The sequence below is a fragment of the Triturus cristatus genome, chromosome 7 (genome assembly GCF_964204655.1).
Source record: "Triturus cristatus chromosome 7, aTriCri1.1, whole genome shotgun sequence".
NCBI lineage: Eukaryota > Metazoa > Chordata > Amphibia > Caudata > Salamandridae > Triturus > Triturus cristatus.
Window position 1 is genome coordinate 819,631,961 of NC_140590.1, and position 24,264 is coordinate 819,656,224.

General features: G+C 43.9%; 1 protein-coding gene across 5 annotated transcripts in view; it reads left to right on the forward strand.

Annotated features, from left to right (window-relative positions):
- Positions 1 to 24,264, forward strand: part of CAMK2A (calcium/calmodulin dependent protein kinase II alpha) — a 614,478-nt gene that overhangs the window by 279,188 nt on the left and 311,026 nt on the right. For all 5 annotated transcript variants that reach the window (XM_085617723.1, XM_085617725.1, XM_085617726.1 and 2 more), the window contains exon 4: positions 20,740 to 20,794. In XM_085617723.1, the coding sequence (XP_085473849.1) occupies positions 20,740 to 20,794 (55 nt within the window). The remainder of the gene's footprint in view (positions 1 to 20,739; positions 20,795 to 24,264) is intronic.

Here is a 24,264-nt window from a genome sequence, read left to right on the forward strand (position 1 = left end):
CGGCGATGTGAATGTTTGCGATGAAAACGTTTGCGATGTATCATCATACATCCCTTAACCCCTTCGCTGCGGCGCGAATTCCGCCGCAGCGCTGGGGGGGTTTGGGGGCTGGACGGCGTCGCTGTGCTCATGACGGAACCACGCCGTCATGAGTCACGGGTGAGCTGTGCTCATGACGGCGTGGTTCCGTCATGACTCCACCCACTGCGCTAATCGCCCGCACAGGCGGTGAATTAGCGCCGCGTGGGAGGAGCGGCCGCAGCATGACGGAACCACTCCGTCATGAGCACACGGCGCCCGTGGCTCATGACGGAGTGGTTCCGTCATGAGCGGGAAAGGGGTTAAAGAGCAGACCCTCGTTAGTAAAGCTCTTGCTAGGGACTTAGAATATGTTTACTCTGAGATTTGACTTTATATCAGACTATTTTCTGTATTTAATAAAGACTTATACCAATTCCCTATATTGATTTAGCATGCATTCTGACTAATATTATTTTGTCTATTGTGTTGCATTTTAAAATTACTTAATAAACCTTCTTGGTTTCAAAATGTCCCTGATCTTGAGCTTTCTTGAGTCTTATGACAAATTTAATGCTGCCTAATTTCCTGATGACTTTGAATCAGTTAACAACACATTACCTCGTCTATTCATGAGGATAACATCACCCGTAATCTAGGGAAGACACTTTGTCTATGATCTATTGGATAATCGAAGATCGTCAACACTGTCCACACCCACTTCCTCGTGTGCACTTGGCTTCGTTACACTCCAGGCGCTGGGTCGTTCCATTCTTGAGTGAGTGAAAAGCCAGTTTGATTGTGTTGCGCAGATTGTGGAATGCACTCCATCTCTCTAGCTGTGAATCATGCTCAAGTAATTTTTCTTGGGCATTAAAACACCAGGTTTTCTGAGAGCATTATGTGCACCGTCCCCAGTTTTTTAGTATTTGGCATGATTTACTGCAGTGGCTAGGAGTAATTACCTTTGCAAGTAGCACTATACGAATACACAACATAACATATTGTAACATAGATTAAATACTATCAGTCCACCGTGTTGCTCCTGGACCCCTTCTGAGGATAGATGGATTCTCATGACAGTAGAGTTTGTAATGTGGGATCATCTTTATACATGTAGCTTGTCGGGAAAGCAAGACACCTTTCCACAGTGCTTCACATCAGTGCGTTATTCATTAAATAGTGATGATAAATGCTTCAGAACATTATTGGAACCATTTAAGAGGGCATACTTGCACTTATATTTTCATAACCCCACCCCTAGAGAACTTAACTTACTTTCCACCCATTAAAATACACATTCCAATTGCTTTGCTGAACTACAAGTTTCTTCCAAACCACTGACATCTCATCTTGTACTCTCTTCTCCATCTTGATGCAACCCAGTCATTTTTAGGTCTCGCCTGGCGTTTAACAGCACGCATGTGCTGCACTCGCCATGCAAGTGCCTTTTGCACGCGTACGGATGGACAAAGATGGCTGCTCTCGCCATTCATCCAAAGCTAAACATGCACGCCTATGTACGGACAGTGGACAGTCCGACGCCATCTTGTGCCAATAGCTTTCTATTGTCATGGCAACCAAGCGGCCGCTTCGCGTATGCAGCTTGACGGAGTTACCTACATCGTGCGGCGTGGAACTTGTGCTAGCCTCACACGATCTCCTGCTCCTCACATGCGGCACCTCCCGCAGGCCGCCCGCCCCTTCGCTTCCTCCGCCGATGCACAGAGCGACTCGCAGCCCTTTCGACTCGCGGTCTCCTCACCTTCTCGCTGTGTGTAATGATTTATTTTTTTGCAATGCCGCATGCATGCTTGCACTTTAACAATGGCGGGCGTGTGACTTTTCTTTGTTGTACGCGTCTCGCCCAACTCTATTTTTGAAACAGGGTATGTTTTTTTAACAGCACAACGGTAATGGCGCCCGCGTGTCTTCTTCTTAAAATGCGAGGATAGCAATGGTGCCCGAGCATCTTTTTAAAATGCGCAGCTCGCCCGACTTGCACCATCATTAAACTTAATTTACCCCCCAAAAAAAGATATATATATATTTTTTTTTAATTTATTTATGTTTGCGGCGCAGCATGCTTTTAGAATAACGTTCGTGCACCTTACTTTTATTCGCGTAAGGAAGGGGGTGTTACTGGTCCCTCGGCACAGCTAGAGGAGGAGTCCTTAAGACACACACTAGGACCTCGCTCTCCTCAAGGGCAGCCAATGCTTGCCTCACAGCCCCCCTCCATGCCGATTCCACAACAACAATGGGGTGCGAGGCACAGGATGGAGCACTCGTGCACGTGGCTCTGAGCAAACCCTTCCCCTCAAACGCTATTCACCTGTTGTTGGAGGCACGTGGGGACAATGGAGCGCTTTCTAAAGGGACGCTAATCAAACCGTAACTATATTTTCTTTATTATTGTATAGATTATATCACTTTTTGTCCACCCTTAAATATCACCACATTAAAAAGCATATTCAGTGACTGCTTTATTTGGGGTGGGCTGGAGTCAAGGAGTTGACGGGTGCGAACCCGTGGTTCAAAAGTGTACCAGTGAAGTGTGTGGGTGAATTGAATCTCTTCCGGTTGAGCTGTAGACTCTTAGCAAACCTGCAGATATTTATGCCCTGGACACCAGTCCACCAGAAGATCCTAAGCAAGGTCACATGTAAGATGTCCATAAAGTTATATGATGCCCTTATTGGTAGAGACGGCTGCTCTGTTGTGAAATTATGTGGTGTTCGAACCACAGACGTGGCAATTCCAGGGCTTTCTGTTCTCACCCACCAATTTTACACAAATACTTGCCTCTAGTCCCTTGTTCGGGAAGTGTCCAGATTTACTGAGTTAGGTGGTAGTATAGCGCTTACAGCTGTATTACAGCTTACGGCTAAAAGATTCTCCCGAATTGTTTATTTTAAAAATAAAATAATAATTGTGGGATTTAAAGAGTTTGAGGCATGTCCTTTGAGTGAGCCGTGCAATGAGTGCAATTTCGTATGCCGCTTTACTCGTGTTTTGAATATTTTTGATTTTATGTTTGTTGAAAAGGGGACAGGGGTTGGTTAATAATAGGAAATGTCTGTTTGTGAATTGATAAATAATGTTCTCGAACATCATGTTGAGGGGCGGGGAGACTTACAGCAATACACTGCCATGCAGGTGATTTCTGGCCGCAACTGAAACAGTCCATGAGCTGTACTTTGGCCGCGCCCTTCAGTTGGTTGCGCATGTAGTGCCTCGAATCTTCTGAAGCAAGGCTGTAACGCTTTTTAAATTGAAGCATGCCTTTAATGAGGGGCGGTGTGTAATTGTTGCAGAGAACTAGGTAAGAGTCATAGGGTGGTTGTTTCTAGAGCGGTTACAAGAGTCTACTGAAACATCAGCAGAGTTCATGCAAGGCCCCTCTATACCCGCCTTCCTTGTGCGAAGCACCCATCAAGTTCTCATAATGCACCTCTGTCCTAACCTGCAGTATTCACTGATGTCCCAGTCCTGAGGTACTCGCAAATATACTTAGATATTTGTGGTACTCAGACAGCCCACTTTCTTCACTGTGCACAACTATACCAGTATGGAGACTTCTCAAAGCTCTCTCAGCAATAGGTCTCGCCTTTGATTAAGTTAAAGCCATTTGCTTTGCTATACAGTACCATTAGCAAAGCAAATGGCTTTAACTTAATCAAAGGCGAGACCTATTGCCTTTTCAATGCTTGTTATAGCAATGTAGCTGTCCCTAAAAAAAGCTGAAAAACCATACACCCCATGAAATACCAGGGGGATAAATGATGTGTCCATACGTTTTCTCCTTTCCAGTCCAATCCTCCCTCCCCCAGCTGATAGATACCTACTTATCCTGTTTAATGCATCATTTGACCCTCCCCAGCAATTCATCGGCTCCCGTTGTAGGGTGGGGCCCTGTTATGAATTCCACCTTTGTGCATTTAGATAAATTAGCGTCTTTATGAAATTAAACTGGACACCATATTATAGATGACACAGCCTCAGCGTAAGGGCTATAATGCTAATTAAATATTTCATGCACTTTGGGCAGAGAATTCTGATAAAAAAAGAGACAAGGGATGCATTTTAAAATGTTGGGCGGCAGGACCTACACTAGCCATTATAGCAACTGTCTTTGAATTGGCTATAAGAATGTAGTGTTCTAACTAAACTTTATTGCATGTAGCTAAGGGCATTAATACTTGTTAAATGTCCTTCGCGGGTTTATGTACACAAGCCATTTTTGTGGTGTGTATAATGAGGTGAATGGGCAAACATCAACTGTTATTGCTTTGCAGCATGTAGGTAATAAGGCAATGCAAATCACTTCCCCAACCTCTGCAGATAATGCCTACTGTCTAAGCATGCTGAGCCACTTTCCGCCTTCCAGTTATTATGCAATGGGTAATGAAGCAGGAAGGGTTAACGGGCCTGGCATTCCATTCACTCAACAGTATCAATGTATGCATTCGTGAAACACAGACGGACCGTTGCCTCTTTTGTATCCCAGATCGGGATGAAGGTGATACATATGAGAAGATCTTTACTGTAGCAGATATCAGAGGAATAGGAGGGATGAACCGCATATCTTCCTGAGGTGGGGCAGGTTCTAATGATGATACCGACTGCATGCTCCAGAATGCAACAACGCGGTGTGATAGATGAACAGTTTCCTGCTGAAGAGTTTCCGGACCAGACTGCTGGACTAAACCTGTCGTATGATGGTCCCACGTCTCACCCTCTTCCTGCTACACTAGTGTGACTAAGTGTTTGTATTGTAGTAACATTTGTATTGCTCCTCCTACCCCCCCCCCCCTTAATGAACCTAGCCGCTTTGTGGATGGATGGGTAGCATACTACACAAGGGAGAATGCATTGCTGGAAGGACGTGTTGCACTTGCCGTGAGCCTAGCCTTTTGGTGTTGTGTGCGAGGGACCACAGTGGTGCTGTTATCGAGTCTTGCGTTGCTGCGTTTAGTGGTGCATTGGAGCAAGGATATAATGAGATAGACACTCTTAGACTCTAATTATATTTTTCTGGCAGTTACAATTTACTCTGCAGGTCCCCTTTGAATTTATGGTAATTGTAGATTTTTTTTAACTGTTCTTTTCTATCCACTTCCTGTGCTGTATAGAGCAATCGAGACAGCCGTAAGGTCTTGTGGTTTAGTAGGAAGAGATGCTCAGATGAGAGGGAGAGGACAGACATCTATCTACAGGCTGTTTTGAAAATGCTTTGGGATGAGGCCAGAACCTGGAGGGATGGTCTATATTAAACTTCTCCTGGATGCCATTTATATGTGGTAGAGCTCTTCGTGCACTGAGTGCCTTTCTACTTTGGTAGCGAGTGGTCTGGTTTAGGCCGACTGATAGTAGTTTTCTGTTGGTTTGATCATGTCCTATGGCAATTCAACTCTGAAGGTTGTAGCCAGCTGGAAGAGAGGTGATTTATCAAGAGCATTGGGGGAGTTTACCTGTCATTCAACCTGCTCTAGTGGCAGATGGAGATGGTAGAGTCCAATGTTGTTGATTTCTGTGTCAACTAGGTGCCACTGTCATAACTGCAGCTCTGACTGTAGAGTCCAATTGTGGTGTTCCGCGACTCTGGTGCTTTTGGGCAGAGTGTTTTGTTCTGATCATGAATACTCGGTACTTATGTGAGATGACCAAAATCGTTCTGGGCCATCATTTTGGCAATAGCACAGTTTTCACTTAATTCCTGAATGTTGACACTTTAAATGCAGGCCATTATAAATGCATTTATGGCGACGCAGGTGGTTTTCAAGACCATTTTGGCTTTAAAGTGAAACACTGTGGCCTTCTCGACTGGGTCATCAAACAAAGCGCTGAAAAGTAGTTCCTCAATCAGACAATGTAATTATTGTGTATGGCTCATCAAGCTCATGTCACTCGAAAGTGCAATGGCTGGATTTGTTTTCACTAATATTTCCACCGTTTTAAAAATAGAATGTAGTGACAGGTCAGGCTGTAAGAAAATTAGAAAAAAAGTGCAAGAAAAAAAGGAGTGAATTAAAACATGGGCACTTGCTTAGCCGACACACACCTTGTTATGGGTTAAGAGTTGGGTTGAGGATATAATGTTTCATGTGTTTAATCGGAAATACTCAAGAACAGATGGGGGGTTGCTATACAATTACATTTTCGTCTCCTGAAATTGTATGCCATATGTAATTGGAACACTTGGAAGCCTTATAAACTCAATATAATTTGTTTCCATCAACAACAACAACAAAAATATGGGCACTTATTAGATCTCAAAATGGAATTCCTCAAATTGTTATAGCGTGTGAGATGGATGATTTTGACCTAAATTAGCAGTCACCCCTCCAATAAGAAACCCCCCATTCTTTAGATCAGTTTCATTGGGGAAAAAATGAATGTGTTTATATATCCAATCATATTGTCCCCCAAAAAAATGATGGGAGAAAATTATACATTGATTTGTGAATTAAGAGTCAGTTTGCAACATGCAAATCGAAACCAAAGATAAAAAGATCCTTGGCAAATTTAGTGGGTTTTGAAGCCAATTCACAATTAGTTTCAATAAGAAATAAATTAAATAGTTTGCCCGGCCGTTTTGTTGCGCGTGGCTCCTATCAGCTTGCCAAGCACTTGGGTAATGACTCGTTTGGCTCCGCAATCAAGTCCCTCATTCAGAGAGTCCAGTGCAGAATGGCGACGAGGCCATAGCCATCCCATAAAGCGGGACCAGACACTAAACATGCTTCCTACACCTGGCCCTTGTTCGACGTCACCTTCCTGATCATTCTGTTGCTTCTCCTTTTATATTGCTTTTGTGGCCTTTGCACAAATTGTCTTCAAATTCTAAAGTGTCTCGTGAATTTGGATCAACTGCCTGGCAGGGTTAATGTATCCCCCTCCGCATCCAGGCCTCCCTACTCCCACGATGCCTCCCCACTCAGAAATGTTAGGCTTCCCCTCCTCCTAATTTTGAGGTGTATGAATGTCACCGATTTTGTTGCGTTCCCCGTGCCTTGCTATTGTGCGCCGCCCCAGGACGCTTGCAAACCACACTTAACACGTCCAATGCTAATTACTGCGTCTGTCACCAGCTCTGTGGATAGGGATGCAGAAATAGCGGCCTATTTGCTCTGTTGTTAAACGTGAGCAACTATGTAATTATGCTGCCACAACCCGCTATTTAGCGGAAATTCCCTTGTTCTCCGCACCCTGGGATTCCCCTGCTGCAGCACGTGCAACTTTCCATGGGAACCCGCTATTCCTGCGTGGTCCTTGCCAACTGACGTGTCATGCACGCTGTGCGTGCTCCCGCGACTGTGCAGTGCGTCCTGTAGATTCCTGAGTGGAGCGAAGGATGAGAGGGTCTCGGGCCTTGTGGCGTGCTGTCAGAAGACTCGTAGCACAGCGTGTCAGTTCCTGGGTGGTAAAAGCAACAACTTCTGCCTTGATGAGAGGAAGTGTGACACATGTAACGAGCGGCCGAAGGGAAGCCCAGATTCTAATCAGTAATTCTTGGTGAGGGGAATGTCTGAGTTCCAGTGAGTGACCCATGTTGAACACAAGGCCTGCGTCTAAGTCACTTTTCTGAAACGCTGGGCCTGAGTTCCACAAACCAAACTCAACTGAACCACCCTAGTGAATCTCTGAGTCTGACGTCTGATGATAAGGAATACAAGATTCTGGGTTCTAGTGAGTGAGTCTAAGGAAGGCGAGGGTGTGTGTTCCAAAAACCCCACTAAACTCACAGTCTGCGTTCCATTAAGTGACTCTTTACGTCCAGAGTCCTATCAGTGGCTCCTATCAGTGACCCCATTGAGCTAACAGCCTGAATTCCATTAAGCCTGGCTATGACGTGATCATTGGTTTTGAGTTTCCCTGACCAATCCTAGTGCAGTCCTCTGAATCATACAGTAACTGGTCTTTGGAATTACCTGTCGGATGTCTGCTGAGTGATCTGCGGAATCTCTGGATTTGATTTGCGTAAAACATTTTATTAATTTTAACTCATCAATTTTCGCTTCCACAACATGGCACATGATCAAATGGAAATTAATGATTAGGCAATGCAAGAGGAAGCTGCATAGGGGCCTGCCAGTTTCCTGATTTCAGACTTTCTCAGGATCTTAAAGTTCTAGGAACTATCTGACTGCATCAGTGTTGAGAGTATATGCGTTCCCTTTCGACCTTCTGAGCAGGACACTGGGTGCATAGTCCAAAATGGAATGTTCAGTCCCCAAACACTCCTAGACTCTTTTGGGTATCTTGGTTGAACAATGACGGTATAGCTTATGTGAAAGTCAGAGTATCGTACACACAATTAATATCAAAACCCGTTAGACTCATAACTTATTTCCCAAGACCCAAGCTTTCACGAGGTATGCAAGAAAACAGCTTTAGGGATATGGTTCAGTTCCCTGATTTACTGACCACCTCGGATCCAATTCTCAGTTTGTGTATGTGGAACACCTCTTGTAGGTTTTAGCAGGCCATTAATATCCTACAACAATGCAGCACCAAGCTTAGACCCAGAGCTGTCCAGATGGATGAAAGTTTTTCACATGGGTGTTTATGGAGGTGCTTTGAGACTGCAGGAGCCAAAAGTCAGGTAAGTAGCTTTTATAATGCAGACTGCTTTTCTGGTTATTTTATGAAAATGCCAAAATTCAAAAAATGTATATTGTAGTTGAATGAAAGTTCCTTAAGTCAAGTTCCTACTTCGGACCCTCAAGGCATTTTGGTCTTTCAGGGCTACTCTGTTCTCCTGGTACTTTACAATTGTGTTTAGGGGTCAAGATAAGCTACTGGGACTGATAAGTCATGATCTATCCATAAGGTCAAACAATTGGGCATGAAGTTCACCTCTAGCTATGCTTAGGAAACTAGATGTGGGTAAGATGTGTAGTTGTATCTGCAATGTTGGGCGTATGCAGGAAACTTTGGTTAGCTTCAGTGAAATGGAGTATCCCGACGATACCTGACCTTACCCAAGGCACATCAGCTCGGCTACAGCATAGCATTGGCTTTCCTGATGCGGTATCTCTGGTTGGCGAGACATCCTGTGCGAGGAAATGTGAAGGGAATCAACTCAGGGGATGTGGAGCCACCTGGAAACTCTACCACCGCAAGTGACAGATGTGTGGATGAGGAAGCAGACAGTGGAGGCAAAGGGCAGACTAATTCAAGGAAATATGTTGGTATAGGACTTCTAAGGCCATTGCTGGTGCAGGTGTGGATGATGGATGGTGACTAATGTGTGATTGTTCAGGTGTGATGAATGGTGGTAGCTATGGTGTCCCTGGGGACTCTTCCCGTCTGTGTAAGAGTCCGTGAGGCCACAGAACTGCTCCAGTCAATGGTTAGGAGGGGCTGAAGGGCTGGCAGGAACTCTTATGGGTCCAATTAGGTGACACATTTTTGCTGCAGTTAGTTAGAGGGTCAGTGCTGGCAGTGCCTCTTCTGCCCTGTGTGGCCCTTTGCAGCACTGAAACTGTTGCATTCTGTTGCAAAGGTATGCTGAAATCTTTTGAAACATTCAGCCTTCACAATTCATGCAGCTGGTGAAGTTTTTGTTTTTTGAAGTGAAAAATTAGGCTGTTTTGAGGTGACAGACTTTACAACCTTCACACCACTAAAGGAGACCTTGACATGGATTGATGTACAAAACCATTTATGAGGTTGGAAACGCTGCAATTCACAAAATTAATTTATTAATTAATTCTTTAAATGTAGCCTCTTGTCGAATAAATCGGGGTACAAGACAAGACTGCCCCTTTCCCTTATTTTATTCGCCCTTTTTATTGAACCTTTGGCAATAGCTATTAGACAAAAATCGTTACATACCACACCTCTGCAAGGCATGACTAATATTAAAACTTTATGCTGACGATATTGTTCTGTTGTTTAAACTCCAAGGACATACCCAAGAGGAGATCCTAGGGAACTTTTCGGAATTCCAAGCATTAGGTGGGTACAAAATAAATAAAGCCAAGACGGAAATCGTACCATGCAACTGTTCCATGGATACTTTATTGCCAAATTTTAGGCCAACGTACAAATCACACCTGAAGAGTTATTTGGGGATATATGTGATAGGAAAAGTAGAAGAGCTGTTCCATTTGAATTATATTCCCCTGATACAAAAAGCACGATGGAATCAACTACCATTAGCAATCTTAAGACGGGTGGCGCTGATTCGAATGTCAATTCTACCATTGTTTAACTTTTTATTTGCAGCAGCTCCGTGCGCTCTACAAATGTCTTTTTTTAAGGAGATAGATAGCTTGTTTTCATCCTTTTTATGGGCTAATAAGACACCAAGATGAGCACTAGGCACTTTAAACTTTTCGAAGGAAGAGGGAGGATTGTCCCTCCCAAACATAAGATAATACTATTTTGTAAATTTTGCGCACAACAAACACAGATTTTTTACCCAATTTGACACCTTGGAAATATATAATTTTTTTATGAATACAAGTTTTAATAGATAATAGAATCAAGGACCCAACAAGAATAGTAAAGGATCCTAAGAAAGTGCGGTACAAAGTAGTCCAATGAATTCTTAAACAAAGAGCTCAACTGTTAGCTTTTTACAGTATTCCGAGGATAAATGGTACAACAAGTCTGTCTGATCTCTATACTGGGGAGATTAAATTACTACAGACCGGCATTTTGAGAAAGTGGGAGGAAAATGGGTATAGGCAGGTAAAAGACTTCCTTAACCTAGACTCCTGGAAAAAGTGGCCCGAGATAGAAATCGGGCTCCTTCATTCCAAGGACATGCTTAAATGGTCACACATTAAAATAAAGCACTTTCTAGAAAATGTAGATGCAGGAACTTTAACAGCAAGTTCAGGAATAACTGAAGCGCTAGAAATCCCTGAAAATCGGTCAGTAAGTTCTTGGATGAAAATCTTTAATGATAATACATCGGTTACTATATATGAGAAAATGCGCAATAAAGGCCGTAAAAAAGAAGGTATGCAGATCCCAAGAACAACTTGGAGGAGAATTAACAGACTTAACGCCACAGTAATTAGAGGAGCTAATTTTAAACAAGTGCAATTTTAGCCAAAATGGTTACTCTACAGAAACTCTTCATTTCCACATAGTACATATCCCCAGGTGGAAGACAGATGTTTTTGTTGCGCAAAAAGAGGAGGAGGCACATGATCACATATCATTTGGGACAGCCCAAAAATTGAGAATCTATGGGAAGAAATTGAACAGTATCTTAGAAGTACCATAGGCCAATCTATAGCTATTGACAATTATATTGCAATCTTGGGATGCTCTCCAAATTCAACACTAAACAATATGCCAGAAGAATGCTTATATATATCTGCCCTAGGGGCAAGATCTTTAATTTTACAAATTTGGTGAAGCAAAAATGTACCTTTGTTTTAAGCATGGAGAGCAAAACTGTGTAAAGTAGTAAACTAGAGAGGCGTTATGCGCTAAGAACAGGTTCTCTTAGGAAATTTGAGAAACGTTGGAGACCTATAGGAAATTAATAAAAAAGATCTGGGTAATAGTATTGCTTTTTGAGCAACTGTACAACATATGGCCCTTTTTCGTTTAGAAACACATTTTGAAAAAGTTGATTGATATATGTATTTGTGTTTAGTTGTTTAACTCTATCTCATATTGAATATACACACAAGCCACTTTATACTTGTATACTGTGGAATAGGAATTGTGCACTATCTGACTATATAATAGAATCTGTGCTTTTTAAGTATATTAAGTCTATTGTTTATAGAAGGTTGTATCTAGGTATTCTCGTTGGGTTGCTAAATGTAATTTATATCGAGCACGCATGCACACTGCACTTTATTTTGTTTTTCTGCATAAGTGTCTATACTATATCATGATCTGAACTCTCAATAAAAAAAAAAAATCATAGGGTTTGCGACCAAAAGTCTTTTTTTAAAATATGTATTTAACCCATATTGTGAGTTGATAAAAAGCATGTCCCACTCACAAAAAAGGCTTTGCTACAGATTCCAAATTCGAATTCCAAGGGAGAGGCATGAAATGGGAGTTCTCTCCCAATTTCGATTACGAATGGTATGTACCAATGGTTTGCCACATTGGTTTGATACAAACTCTTCCAAGCGGGTGGTAACCTATTCACAAAGGGAAAGCTGTTCGTCTTGGACAACTTTCACTATGGGAATGGTGCCTGGTGTTGAGGAGAGCTTTCTCCTCCCAAAGTATTCCCAAATGGGAAATATTTTTGCTTTAAAGGAGAACCGGTTTCTTTTAAGGAACACAGTCTGCTTTAAAAAATATTTCTCATTTGGTAATGCATACAAATGGATGTTTGTCTGCTGTTACTTGCAGGTTGTCATCCTTGTGTCTGTAGCCAATCACCCAGGGTCGCAAACCTCATCCTGCTTAATTCATATTCATTGGGCATGATTTGGACATGTTTTTCGGCGACTGGACGGTTTGAAACGTTACCTATTAGTACATAGATTGCATTGCAAAATTTGGGACAGGTAGCAAAATGTCAGAGAGCACTTTACGACCACTTTTGGCAACCTGTCTCTTAGTACGCCAGGCCCTATGTCTTTGAGTCACTGGGCGTAGGTGAAAAATTGCAATGATGGTGTGCTAAAAGGGAGCCTATTTGTGGAACAGATAGTTTAAAATAGACATTGTGGGCCCATCTGCAAGTTAAGAAGGGACACAGGCTTCCAGCACATGCTAGATCCCTGCACTGCATGACTGGGCCAGGGAGACCAAACACCTGACCATAAGGACAGTGGTTTGGGCCATTTTCAATGTCACCCTTTGGAGAGACAGGAGGGTGACCCTTGTTGGCCCTGAATGGGGGTGTGTACAACTGGCTGACCCACCTCTCCTAAGATCTGCTCTCCTTCATCTCTCATCACCATCACTGTGCAATTACTCCTCATTTCAGGTGCGTTGGTCACTGCAGAGATGCAGGCATAATTATTTGGCTTTCTTGAATTTGCTTTACCCTGGACGGCGACTAACAGCAGCTTATCCTACCGGCAGGCAGTAGAGAGATAAGGGCATTTCCACTGCAAGCTTTGGACTACCCTTTACGTGATAGTTATCATGTGGTTCAGTGTTTAGGAAGCACCACAGATCAACACAGTTTATGTCAATTAAGGTCTTCAATATTGTCTTCAAAGGGCCCGTACATTCTAATTTTCAGTGCAGCTAATCAGGAATTACTCTTCAGTAAGAACTTAGATGACAGCCTATGGGGGGGGGGGGGGGAGAAGTGATGTACAGATCCAAGATGAAGCATGAAAAAAGGCGTGGACTGGGAGCTGTTATGTATTTCAGCTGCTGGCTGAGCCTAATAAGAGAAACAATTTTCTGTACATAGTTCCTTCCTTGCAAGATTAAGATCATCAGGGGATTACTCCTGCACTTTTTAGAGAGTACCACCTAGGTGGGAAATTATGCAAAATCTCTTCTTGGAGAAGGGTGGAACAAGAAGTTACAAAGATCTTCCCAAATGATATAGCTATTGTCCAGAAACATAGGGCCTCCTACGTCATGGTGAAACTCAAACTCCTACAACTGGGGAGCAAATATTTGTTAATCTTCCCAGCCAAGCTGCGCGTTGTGGATGATGGCCAGGGGCTCCTTTTCCAATATGCACATGAGGCATGGGAGTGGCTGCAGTCCAAAAGAGGGCATCCCTCAAGGAGCATCCCTCCTCAGACTGACAGGATGCAGAGGGGGGCTGGCATCTGGCTCTGAATCGAGACCGCACAGGAGAGGGTGCGGGTGATAGCCACATTGGTCTGGGCGGGTTCTCCCGACTCAGGGATCAACGCTGGAGCCATAGACACTGTGGACTCTTTTTCCATGAATGGGTCTCTACTGGATGACCTACCAGATACATAAAACTGATCCTGTGGTTACATTGATGACTGCAGACTACATCGGCTGAATAACTTGTGTACATGGCTTTTTTCCTCTTTCTGTGGGAGTTCACTGGACTGGTTGTTCTATTTTAAGATGGGGGAGCTTACTTGGGGGAAGGTGGGGAGGGGCTAAACGGCTCATCTTTGTGTTGGCGCTGCAGGGCATGTTGCGTGATATATTGACAGTAACAATCTATGGTGGCCTTGTATTTCTTCTACGATCCACTGGACTTTATCAAGATTTGATTCACACAGGTTGTGGGGTTTCTGGCCTATTGCTGCACTGTTGCACAGTGGCCTGGGTAAGGGAGTGTGGAATACCGTAGGGCTCGGGAACGCATGTGTGTGGTGCTGTGTGCTAGAATCAACTGACTGGCTTCTGTTTTGGGGTATGTGCACACTTATACTTGTACTTTGTCATACCATTACCAAAGTATAGGTTCCTCATGTGGAGTGTGAGAGGTATGAGTTCTAATGCTAAGCGCCACAGGATATAGGGTTACCTGAAGAGTGTAAGAGATGTTGGTCCACTTTGCTAGTCTCCAGGAGACACACCTTACATCTCTGGAACTCGCTAGACTGGGTAGACGGTGGCAGGGTGGGGTCTATGAACTCACATATTCTAGTTATGCAAGGAGTGTACTGGTGTGGGTGGCCCCATGTGTACCCGTTACAGCCTCAAGCACTAAGGTCAATTCTGAGGGTCGCTATGTCGTGTTGGGAGTTATGCTTGATGGAATGCTGTTAACACTGGTGGCAGCTTACGCGAGGGAATCTGCATTTCATCCCACCTTAACACCAATCCTGCTTCTAGATCCAGCAACACATATCCTTTGGTGCAGCCTGGGGATGAACAGGTCCACACCTGTGCTCCATATCACAGCTCTGACTATGCGGGTGCATGATTTACAAGTAGGGAACATTTGGCGCTCATTGCACAATACCGAAAGTGAATACTCCCACTACACTATGGTACACAAGATACATTCCAGACTAGATATGATCTTTGCTCCTTTAGTGATGATCCCATTGTGCACATGAGCGGAGGATTTGGGCAAGACCCAGTAGGTCCACAATCCCTTGTTGGTTTCACTGAATTGGGGGACATCCCGACCAACAATTCCCATTTGGGGCTTACATCCTGATGCCTTGACCGACATAGGGTTCTGCTCGCAGATTAGTGAGGCAATTGATGCTTACTTCCAGGACAACAAAGGGACGGCATTGAATGCCTTGGTTGAATGGGATATTTTCCAAGTTGTATTGCGTGGCTTATGTATGAAAACAGCATATGGGGTGTGAAGGGTGCTGAATGCAGAAGAGACTGCGAAGGAGTGTCGTTTGGGTGTTTTGGAGCTTACGTGTTTGACAGATCGTGCCTAGTTTCTGGTGTGGCTCCTACATATGGAATTTCCCCAGACATCCGATCACCGTGATGCAGTCGCAGTCAGGGCAGTTATGAAATACGCATGGGGCTATCAATAGGGACTTGAACATTATTATCGGGGTCTGTATAGAGAGCCCTCTGAGATACATCAAGATACGCTTACTGCGTATTTGACTCGTGTCCGTACTTCTTCAGTTAATCTACTCCAACGTCAGGAATTAGATTGTCCTATCACATTGGAAGAGGTACAGGAACCGATAGCCCAGATTGCCAGAGGTAAAGTTCCAGGTACTGATGGCTTCCTGATCGAATTTTATGTCCAATACAGTTCTTGATTGGCCTGCGCCTCCTTCAGATGTATGAATGCACGATGGCTAATGAGACCTTGCCGACTTCTATGAGAAAAGCAGTAATCACAGTCTGTCCCAAAACGGGACGAGAGCCCCTGCAGGTAACATCTTTTCGACCTCTTTCTCACCTGAATCTGGGCTACAAGGTTCTTGGGGAGGTCTTGGCTAACCATCTCACTACCATAGTCCCCTCTTTAGTGCATTCTGACCAAAACGGCTTTTACCCTGTTGCAATACCTTCATTCATTTGTGGCAGTTATTCCATGTTATGGAATGGGCACGGGCACGGTGCACTAGGACGCAGGGTTGGGCTGCCTCGCTGGGCACCTTGGGTTTGCCTTACCTGATGGCAGTTCTGGCACAAATGGGGTTTGGCTCTTCGTTCCTGCATTCAATAGTGTTACTGTACATTAATCCAACTGCCAGGGTGCACACGGGAGACATAATTTCAGCCTCTTTCCCATGGCTAGAAGTACACAACAGGGCTGCCCCCTCTTGCTGCTACTGTTTGCCTTAGCTCTGGAACCCTTGGCATGTATGCTTCGAGATCGGGCACCTCAGTGGGGTCCCGTGGGGCTCGCTTGCCCCCAGATAGTGTCCCTTTATGCGGAGGATGCATTGATTTATTTCAGAGCTGACCCAGCTGTACTGCTAGGGGTCATGGCCCTTCTGAATGCATTTGGAGCTCTATCAGGCCTCTTGGGTAATTGGGATGTATCCTGTTTATTTCCACTGTTACCTATCTCTGAGGATGGTGGGGTGACACTTGGAACTTAATTGGCGATTTGACTCCATTAAATATCTGGTAGGACAGGTGTATTATGACCCGCATGAGATACTGGAGGGGAATTTAGGGATGGCGGTTAATGCATTCCCCATTCCCTGCCTTTTTGGACCAAACTACCTTTATCCCCAATGGGGTAGGGTTGCCATTGCCAACATTTTGGTCCTGCCTTGACTTCTCAATTTCTTTGTGGTCCTCCTGTTGATTAGCTGCAAGGCCTTCTTCCTCTAGATCTCAGAAGAGTGCTGACTGATTTGAGGCAATCGTCAGAGACGGATTGCTCTACATAAACTAATTGCCCCCCCGGATGAGGGTGGCCTTGGGGATTCGGACTACAAATCGTACTATGCTGCAACACTACTGCAGTGGCCGATGCAGTTGATTGCAGGAGAACCATTTCTGGAATGCGCTGCCATTTTAGATGAGTTGGCAGGGAGACCATTATTGCATAGGCTGCTTAACATTACACCTTCTCAATACACGGATAGTGTGCTGCTACATACAGTACTTACTTTTGGAAACAATACGCTGAAGATGGACAGCGCCGTATGCCCTATGTACCCACTCTTTTGATCTGGGCCATACCAGAATGCGCAAGCTTGATGACTGTACATCGGGTCTGGGTTTGGGAAGTGGCAGAAATCATGACTTGGGTGGACGTGGTGGCTGAAGAGGGTTTCTGTGGCTTCAATGTCTTTGTGTTGGATCATGGCCTAAGTCTGGAGCAGTTCTTACTGTATTCGGCTCTGTGAGATGTGATGCGCAAGACCTGGAGATCTGATCAGGAGCAGTCTCCCACGAAGGCACCACTCAAAGCATCTTTAACGGGGGGAACCTAGGAGGGTCGTCACGCACCTATACTCCATGTTGCGGAGCAGGCAAACTGCGAAACGTGTGGTTACAGGATTGGTGGAAATTGGCACTCAGGAATGATATCACAGACAGGCAGTGGGAGAAATGCTTGCAGTCGGTCAACGGGAGACATGAAATGCTTAAATTCAACTTACAGAGTTTCACATATCTCACACCACACAGGATTCCCAAGATGTTCCCCTGGTGCTTCTAACATATGTCAAAGGTGTAAAGTCACTCATGCTGACTTCCTTCACATGGTGTGGTTCTATACCCTAATTCATCCCTCTTTTGGAGCAGGTGTCACAGGTGATATCTGCGCTGACAAATAATTTGTTTAGCTAGACCCGCTTAGGTAGTTGCTGGATAAGGGGTGTGTTACCAAGAAAAACTGAGGTCTCCTGAGATTCCAAAAATTAGTGCTCATCCTAAATAAATGGTATATTACTATGGCCTGGAAGTCTACCACAGTGTCCCCATTGCAACGATGGCAGGCAGACATGCTACACTGGGTGCCTGTTGAGCTAGTGATACACAAGCGATTACCCACAAGGGGGCGAGGGATTGGACCCATTGGAATGCTGGGATACCTACCTGGAAAACGTGAGTCTGGTACCGATGATCTCCCCCCTTTAGTCTGGGAGATAATGGGCGAGCAGATTTTCCCGTCTAGGCTGTCTCCGCCGGACACCTCACCTCGGTTGATATATTGGGTGATCTGGAGTTGAACCCACCTCCCCGATGTTTTTTGAGGGTATGATAGGGGAGACTTTGACATCTGTTGTGAAACATTGTACTGAGTTCACATGTATCTGCTGGAGCTGGTGAATCTTTGGATGATGTCCTAATTGCACATGCACACACACAGGTTGGGGTGGGGGGTATTGTTTCATTGTTATAGTTGCTTGATGAAACCCAAGTTCGTATGTGAATGCACTTATGGCCTCTGTTGCACTGTATATAGACATTACACACGAAACAAGGCCACTGTTAGCAAGTATTTTGTCCTTACTAGACCGAGCATGTTGGCCCATCTGATCCTGTGGTTTTGATGAAGGGGGGGAAAGCCCCAATGTGCATGTATCTGGCGGCTGAGAGGTCACATGTTATTGCGCTATTACTTCCTTACTCTACAAGTGTGAGAGTACAGTACGTAATATGTGTTCTCTTTATCGACTGTACCAACAAAGTATAAAATGTAATAAAATATTTACAGAAAAAAAGATGAGATGGGAGTGATCATGTCCATAGTGTTGGCAGGAATGTATTCACCATCACTGTCAATCACTCGTTCGCTCACTCATTCACTCACTCACTCAACCACTCACTCACACAGTTCTTGAAATACAGCAAACATTAGCACAAGGGTGCTACCACTTGAAGGCCAATTTTAGCCATCACCCCTCAGAATGAACTCATCGGTATTGGAATTTAAAATAGGGAACATCGTGGATTTAACAACAAAAACAAAACAAGAAATCTAATGACTCAGAAAGAGAAGAAACTCGTTTTCACCAATGTTAGCGAATTAGCTCATACATTATCTTCACAGGTAGGCTAGCTCAAAATGAAATTCTCCAGCATTTATAAACATTCCATAGACAATTGCTGTTTATTCATAATAATACCAGGCATTGCGCCATCAGTTGGTTGGCTTATCAGTGGGGCCCTTTACCCTTTCTCAACTTGTACAACCCAAGTTTCAGGATACCTTTGTTAGATAAAAAGTCACGGGTCCACCTCAGCTAGCCTCCTGTAGTAGCAGTAACATTTTCTCCCAGTAATTCCCTTTGGGATGGGAAAACTCATGCCTCTTCCCTAGGGGGCAACGCTTTCTGCCTCAGACCATTTCAATGTCACGCCAGCCTTTGTTTCACTCTAGGGGACAGGGTATTTCCATTTTACTGTATTTCATCTGCCTCGGCAGCTCGTTTCCAGCTTTTGATGTATCCAACTTGAATTCAAAGCAGCGCCGCACTGTTAGCAAAACAAAACTGCGTATGGAAAAAATGAAAGACGTTTTATATCCAAGATATGCAGAGTGGGCGATGGTTACATAATGAATAGTTTTCCACATTAACTCTTGTATGCACACACTAAATACATTTGTGTACAGCATGTTGCACAGTGTTTGTTTTGAACGTGAGAAAGAAAAAAGGGTACCCCTGTCATTTTTTATGTACATTTTAGATTTCTCACAGCTTACAAGCATGAACACATCTGCTTGATGGGGGATACGAGGGAAGTTACCAAAGGGCAAGCTAGGCGTAGCAGCCGAGACGTTTTAAGGCACAGGCAAAGTGGGAAATTGTTCAGGGCTGCCAACTTCCACGGGCCTCCCCTGGGAAAGACATTTTTTTCTTCACCTGGCTCACCTCCACCTATTTCCATATTTCTGCCTCTCCCCTCTCTGCCTGCCTCTATCTCTGAGACTCACTTGCTTATCCCAGTGGCATCTTAGGGACATTTGGGGGGCCTGGAAAGATGTATTTCAACAGTTTTTGTGTGAACCCTGTTTCTCAAAGTTTGTTTGCCATCATGTCTGCTTCAAGTAGCAGAAAATGGGCAGTAAAACTACAAACGACAGGGCCACAAACTTTGGACATATTTACAAGGGAATGGTAGAGCGTGGCGTTATGCACAAAATGCTAATGCCACGCTTCGCCATTCTGAAAACGCAGGGATGATCCGTATTTACAAAGATACAGCACACCCCTGCATTTTCCCTAGCGCTGTGCTGAATTAAGCTGCCAAGTGCAAATGCAGGCAACCTTGCACCTTAGAGCAAGTGTGCCTGCATTGAGGGAATGATTGTTTATGTACAGCAAGGTGTTCCTTCCAATGCAGCACACCTAGAAACAGCAAAAACAAGGAAAAATTAAGAATTTCTCCTCGTTTCCCCATGTTAAGACCAGGTTTTCCCTGGTCTCAATTTAGGCACTGCCTCCTATTTACGCCAGCCTTGTAAATAGGGGCAGCGTCAAAATCAATGGGTGTTGCGGTGGAACGCCCACTGCAACACCCATTGCCCACCTCTTTCCCACTAAGTATAGCATGAAAGGGTGCCTTATTTACAAGGCAGTGTTAAGCCATGTTAAGTGGCTTAACACCGCCTTGTAAATTAGGAGACGCCCCTATAGGTACAGGAGCATTGTTAAAAGTGACGTGCCTGTGGCTATAGGGGCTTGTAAATATGCCTCTACATCTTCAACAGAGGCATACATATTCTTCAGGCAACACGGGGTATCAGCTGCTACATATGGTGACCTCTACTTGACGTCCTTGTTTACATACACTCTCAGCAACATCACGTAGACCCATTGCTTACAGGAGTAGAGGTATTAAGACCTTGTTTGTCCTCCCTTGAACGTTCTGTGACTGCACATTTTCTCTGGGTAACCACAAACCATTTTTTTTCCTCTTCCTGTATTGCAGTGAGGCTCCATGACAGTATTTCCGAGGAAGGTCATCACTACCTGATTTTCGATCTGTAAGTAATATCAGTAATGTGTGCGCATTTACTTTATATTCAAGCGTCAATGTGTATCCATGTTCATGCTTGCATGCCTGTAATAGGCGCAGCTATTGTGTTTTGTGTATGCACAACCATTGTGTTTTGAGTATTTCCTTTGTGTGGCTATGTGCTATTCTTTTACCTGCCTGTGGCAGCAGAGAGTACGGGTGAACAGCAGCAACTGCTTATTTGTCAGAGCACAAAGGTGCTAATAGCAGACGAATAACTGAAAAGCAGATTCACAGAAGAGCAAAGCTGACATGGGAAGGTGTGTGTTATGTTTCAATGTGCAAAAGCAAGCAAAGCGAAGAAACACAGGGAAGGCAGCATAGCACTGTGGAATTATAAGGCTAGAGAGATCTACACTGAATGGACCCATGTACAGTGTCGAAGGCATTTTAATCCAGAGGTGATGAAGTGGTGGGCTGTGGTGGAATTCAGTGCTTGTTCAGTTGCAATACACAGCAGCAAGAACCATGGGCAGATGTGAGTCTGGAGCCATGGAGATGATTGATGGTCTATACCTCTGCTCTGGCAGTTCACAGAAGGAAGGGCGTGAGGTATTGAAAACTGTTGTTTCTTTGTCAGGACACCTTGAACACCCAACCAGATTGTGTTTTTAAGTCAGTCTCTCACTTCTCTGTCATTTTAAGAGGTTCTAGCCAATAGAAACGTGACTTGGGCCAAATTAATGTCGAATGATGCAAGGTGGGGTTCGGTTACACATCACCTATCACTCTTTAGAAACACCTTCATACTGTGTGTACTGCTGTGAGTGTTTTTGTATTTTGATTATTTAGTCTGCCCCTTGGTAGGGATACTGTTTTGATTATTGCCCATCCCATTATGCCATTAAGGCCTAAATGTAGCTCTCCTACAACCCAGGCATACTACCCCTGAAGGCAGCAGATACATGCCTAGTGTACATTTCAGACATAATACCAGTCTAGGAAATTCTGGACTATGACAAAAGAAGCCTGCTCTCTCTAGATACATATGTAAAACTGACTGATCCTTTTCCCACTGTGACAGCTACACTAGGCAAAGTGCTCCTAAGAATGAGTGGTGTCTTGCCCACATAAGTCCACACTTTTATGACTCCCAAAAAGGCCTGTGCTTGTGTAGCAAAAGAAGCCATAATGGGACATCTTAAAAGCGAGCAATCTGCATCTCTTTTTAAAGCAATTGGGTTCACTACGGATGTTGATTTTGATGAGCACCTCATCCTTTTCCAAAGTCTCTTGGGGGCATATTATCAAGAACCGGCGTTAAAATTATCGCCGCTTTAGCGGCATGAAACTTTCCTGCCGCTAAAGCGGCGATAATTTTAACGCCATTTTTGATAATATGCCCCTTGGTGCTGTGGCTTTCTCAGAGGAGAGGGTGAGAGCTCTGTCTTCACTTGGTGGATTGATTAAAAAGACTGAAAATATACTAGTTAATCGGGCAAAGCTCTCAGCAGTAGCTCTAATACTACAAGTGACAAGATCTATCTGGGAACGACCTTCTCCCCCACCTCCTTGACATCATAAACCTAAATAATGTAAAAGCTATTCCAACCACAAACCTTGCCTAAACATACCTGCAGTATGTCAGAATATTCTCAGGCCATTTTTTCCCCTTTGCTGCCAGATGATTTTAATAAAGTTTGATATATGCCTTTATTAGGACTTCTGACGTTCTCTCCTGGATCCCTTTCAGAAATTCTCACTTATGACGAGACACGATGGGCTATAAGGCATGGTTAAGCAACAGTTTTTTGTTAGTTAGTCTTACATCTTTTGGAGCAGCAGATCTCTAATACTTTCCTCTGAGGAAGCCGCAGATCTGTTGAATCTTGGAGTATGGTCCTTTGCCTTGTGGACACTGACTTTCAGGCCATATGTGTATACGCCACCTCTGTGCAGCCAGTCAGTGTGACTCAAACATTCCAAAATGGTAGTGCTGTTTGCTAGTTTGAATTCCAATTCATTACACAAACTCCCCGTAGGGGACACTTTTCAACTGCTGGAGGCTGAATATTGTATTTAGAGCCTGGTGCCAAATAACATCCTACATTTTGCAAATCTGGATGCTATATTTGGACTAGAAACCACATGGGGAACTCCTTCCACCATAAGGACAGTATTTAGTACTTTTTCCAGTAATCTGAATATTTTCAATAACCGCCTAATGTAAATTAGGCTCTAAATGTCTGGATGTGCATATCACATTCTGTATCTAACTGTCCCAATTCATAAAATTATTGGAAATAGGAAACAGGATCCACATGTCTTTGAATAGTGCAAGTTATAGCTACACCCACAGCTTGGCTGAGGGCTACAATTCTAGTTCTCATGCAGGCATTGAGGGATACCAGGATCTACTCTTGGTTGAAGAGCTACAAAACCCACAGCCTTCCAATTATCTCAGGGTCTGCCACTTTATGACAGTGCTTTATTGTACTGTACTGTAATATGTGGTAATATTTCTAAAGCAGTAGCCTACATGCGATCTCAAAGCACTTTGCAGACATGGCCAAAATGGGTTTGATTCGTATGTGTATGGATGGTGGAAGGGTTCTGGTAGACACGTCATCTATAATGTTGGGTATTGGTGTTATGAATGAATCCCAGAAAGAGGGCTCTGAATATGTTGCAGAGACGTGTGACCTCTTTTATATGTGGTCAACAGCAAAGAGGTTTGAGGTAAGGTTTGCAAGTATCATACCAAAAAATACTGTGGGTCTAAGAGTTCTGTGTGAATACCTGATATATTCAATAGAGTGAAACCATCTGGGGTATACCCAAAAAGGTTGAGTTCCCATCACCCACAAAGGTGGCTATTCATCATCTGGGAACCCTGAACTGAACCATAACAACCAACCACTAGGTAATTATGGTGGTTATATGGTAGTCCCAGTCGTGGGTGACCAAGGGTAGGGTGATGGTTTGCAGTGCCAAGAATATAAAAGGAAAAAGTGCTATTAAAAATGGCTATCAAAACACAAACAATTTTATTCTGGTGCTGTCTTGATGCCACTTTAAAAACAGTGCGTGGACAGTGTAACAAATAACTGTCAGGGTGGCGGTCAAAAGGTTTGCAAGTAGCCTCAACAAATCAGTCAGAGTTGTGCCTTAGAGGTGCCCAAGTTTTGTTTATAGGAAAAATATTAAAACTCTTCTGATTTGCAAATTATTGTTGATGGATTTGATTTTGTTTTACAGTTTCTTCAATAATTTGGATGTTTACACTAATAAGCATTAAACTCCTATGTGAATTTTATAGTAAGCAGCAATTATCAGCATTAAGGTCGTTCTTGACCTGAGGTTTCTCCCTTGGTTGTATAACCCGAGTTTCAATTGCAAGAAGCTAGTTCTCCGCCCCTGGATAGCCCAATGTCCAATGCAAAGAGCTGTGTAGGACAATCTTCTGGCTACTGGTTACTAGTGTACTGCTTTGAGGAC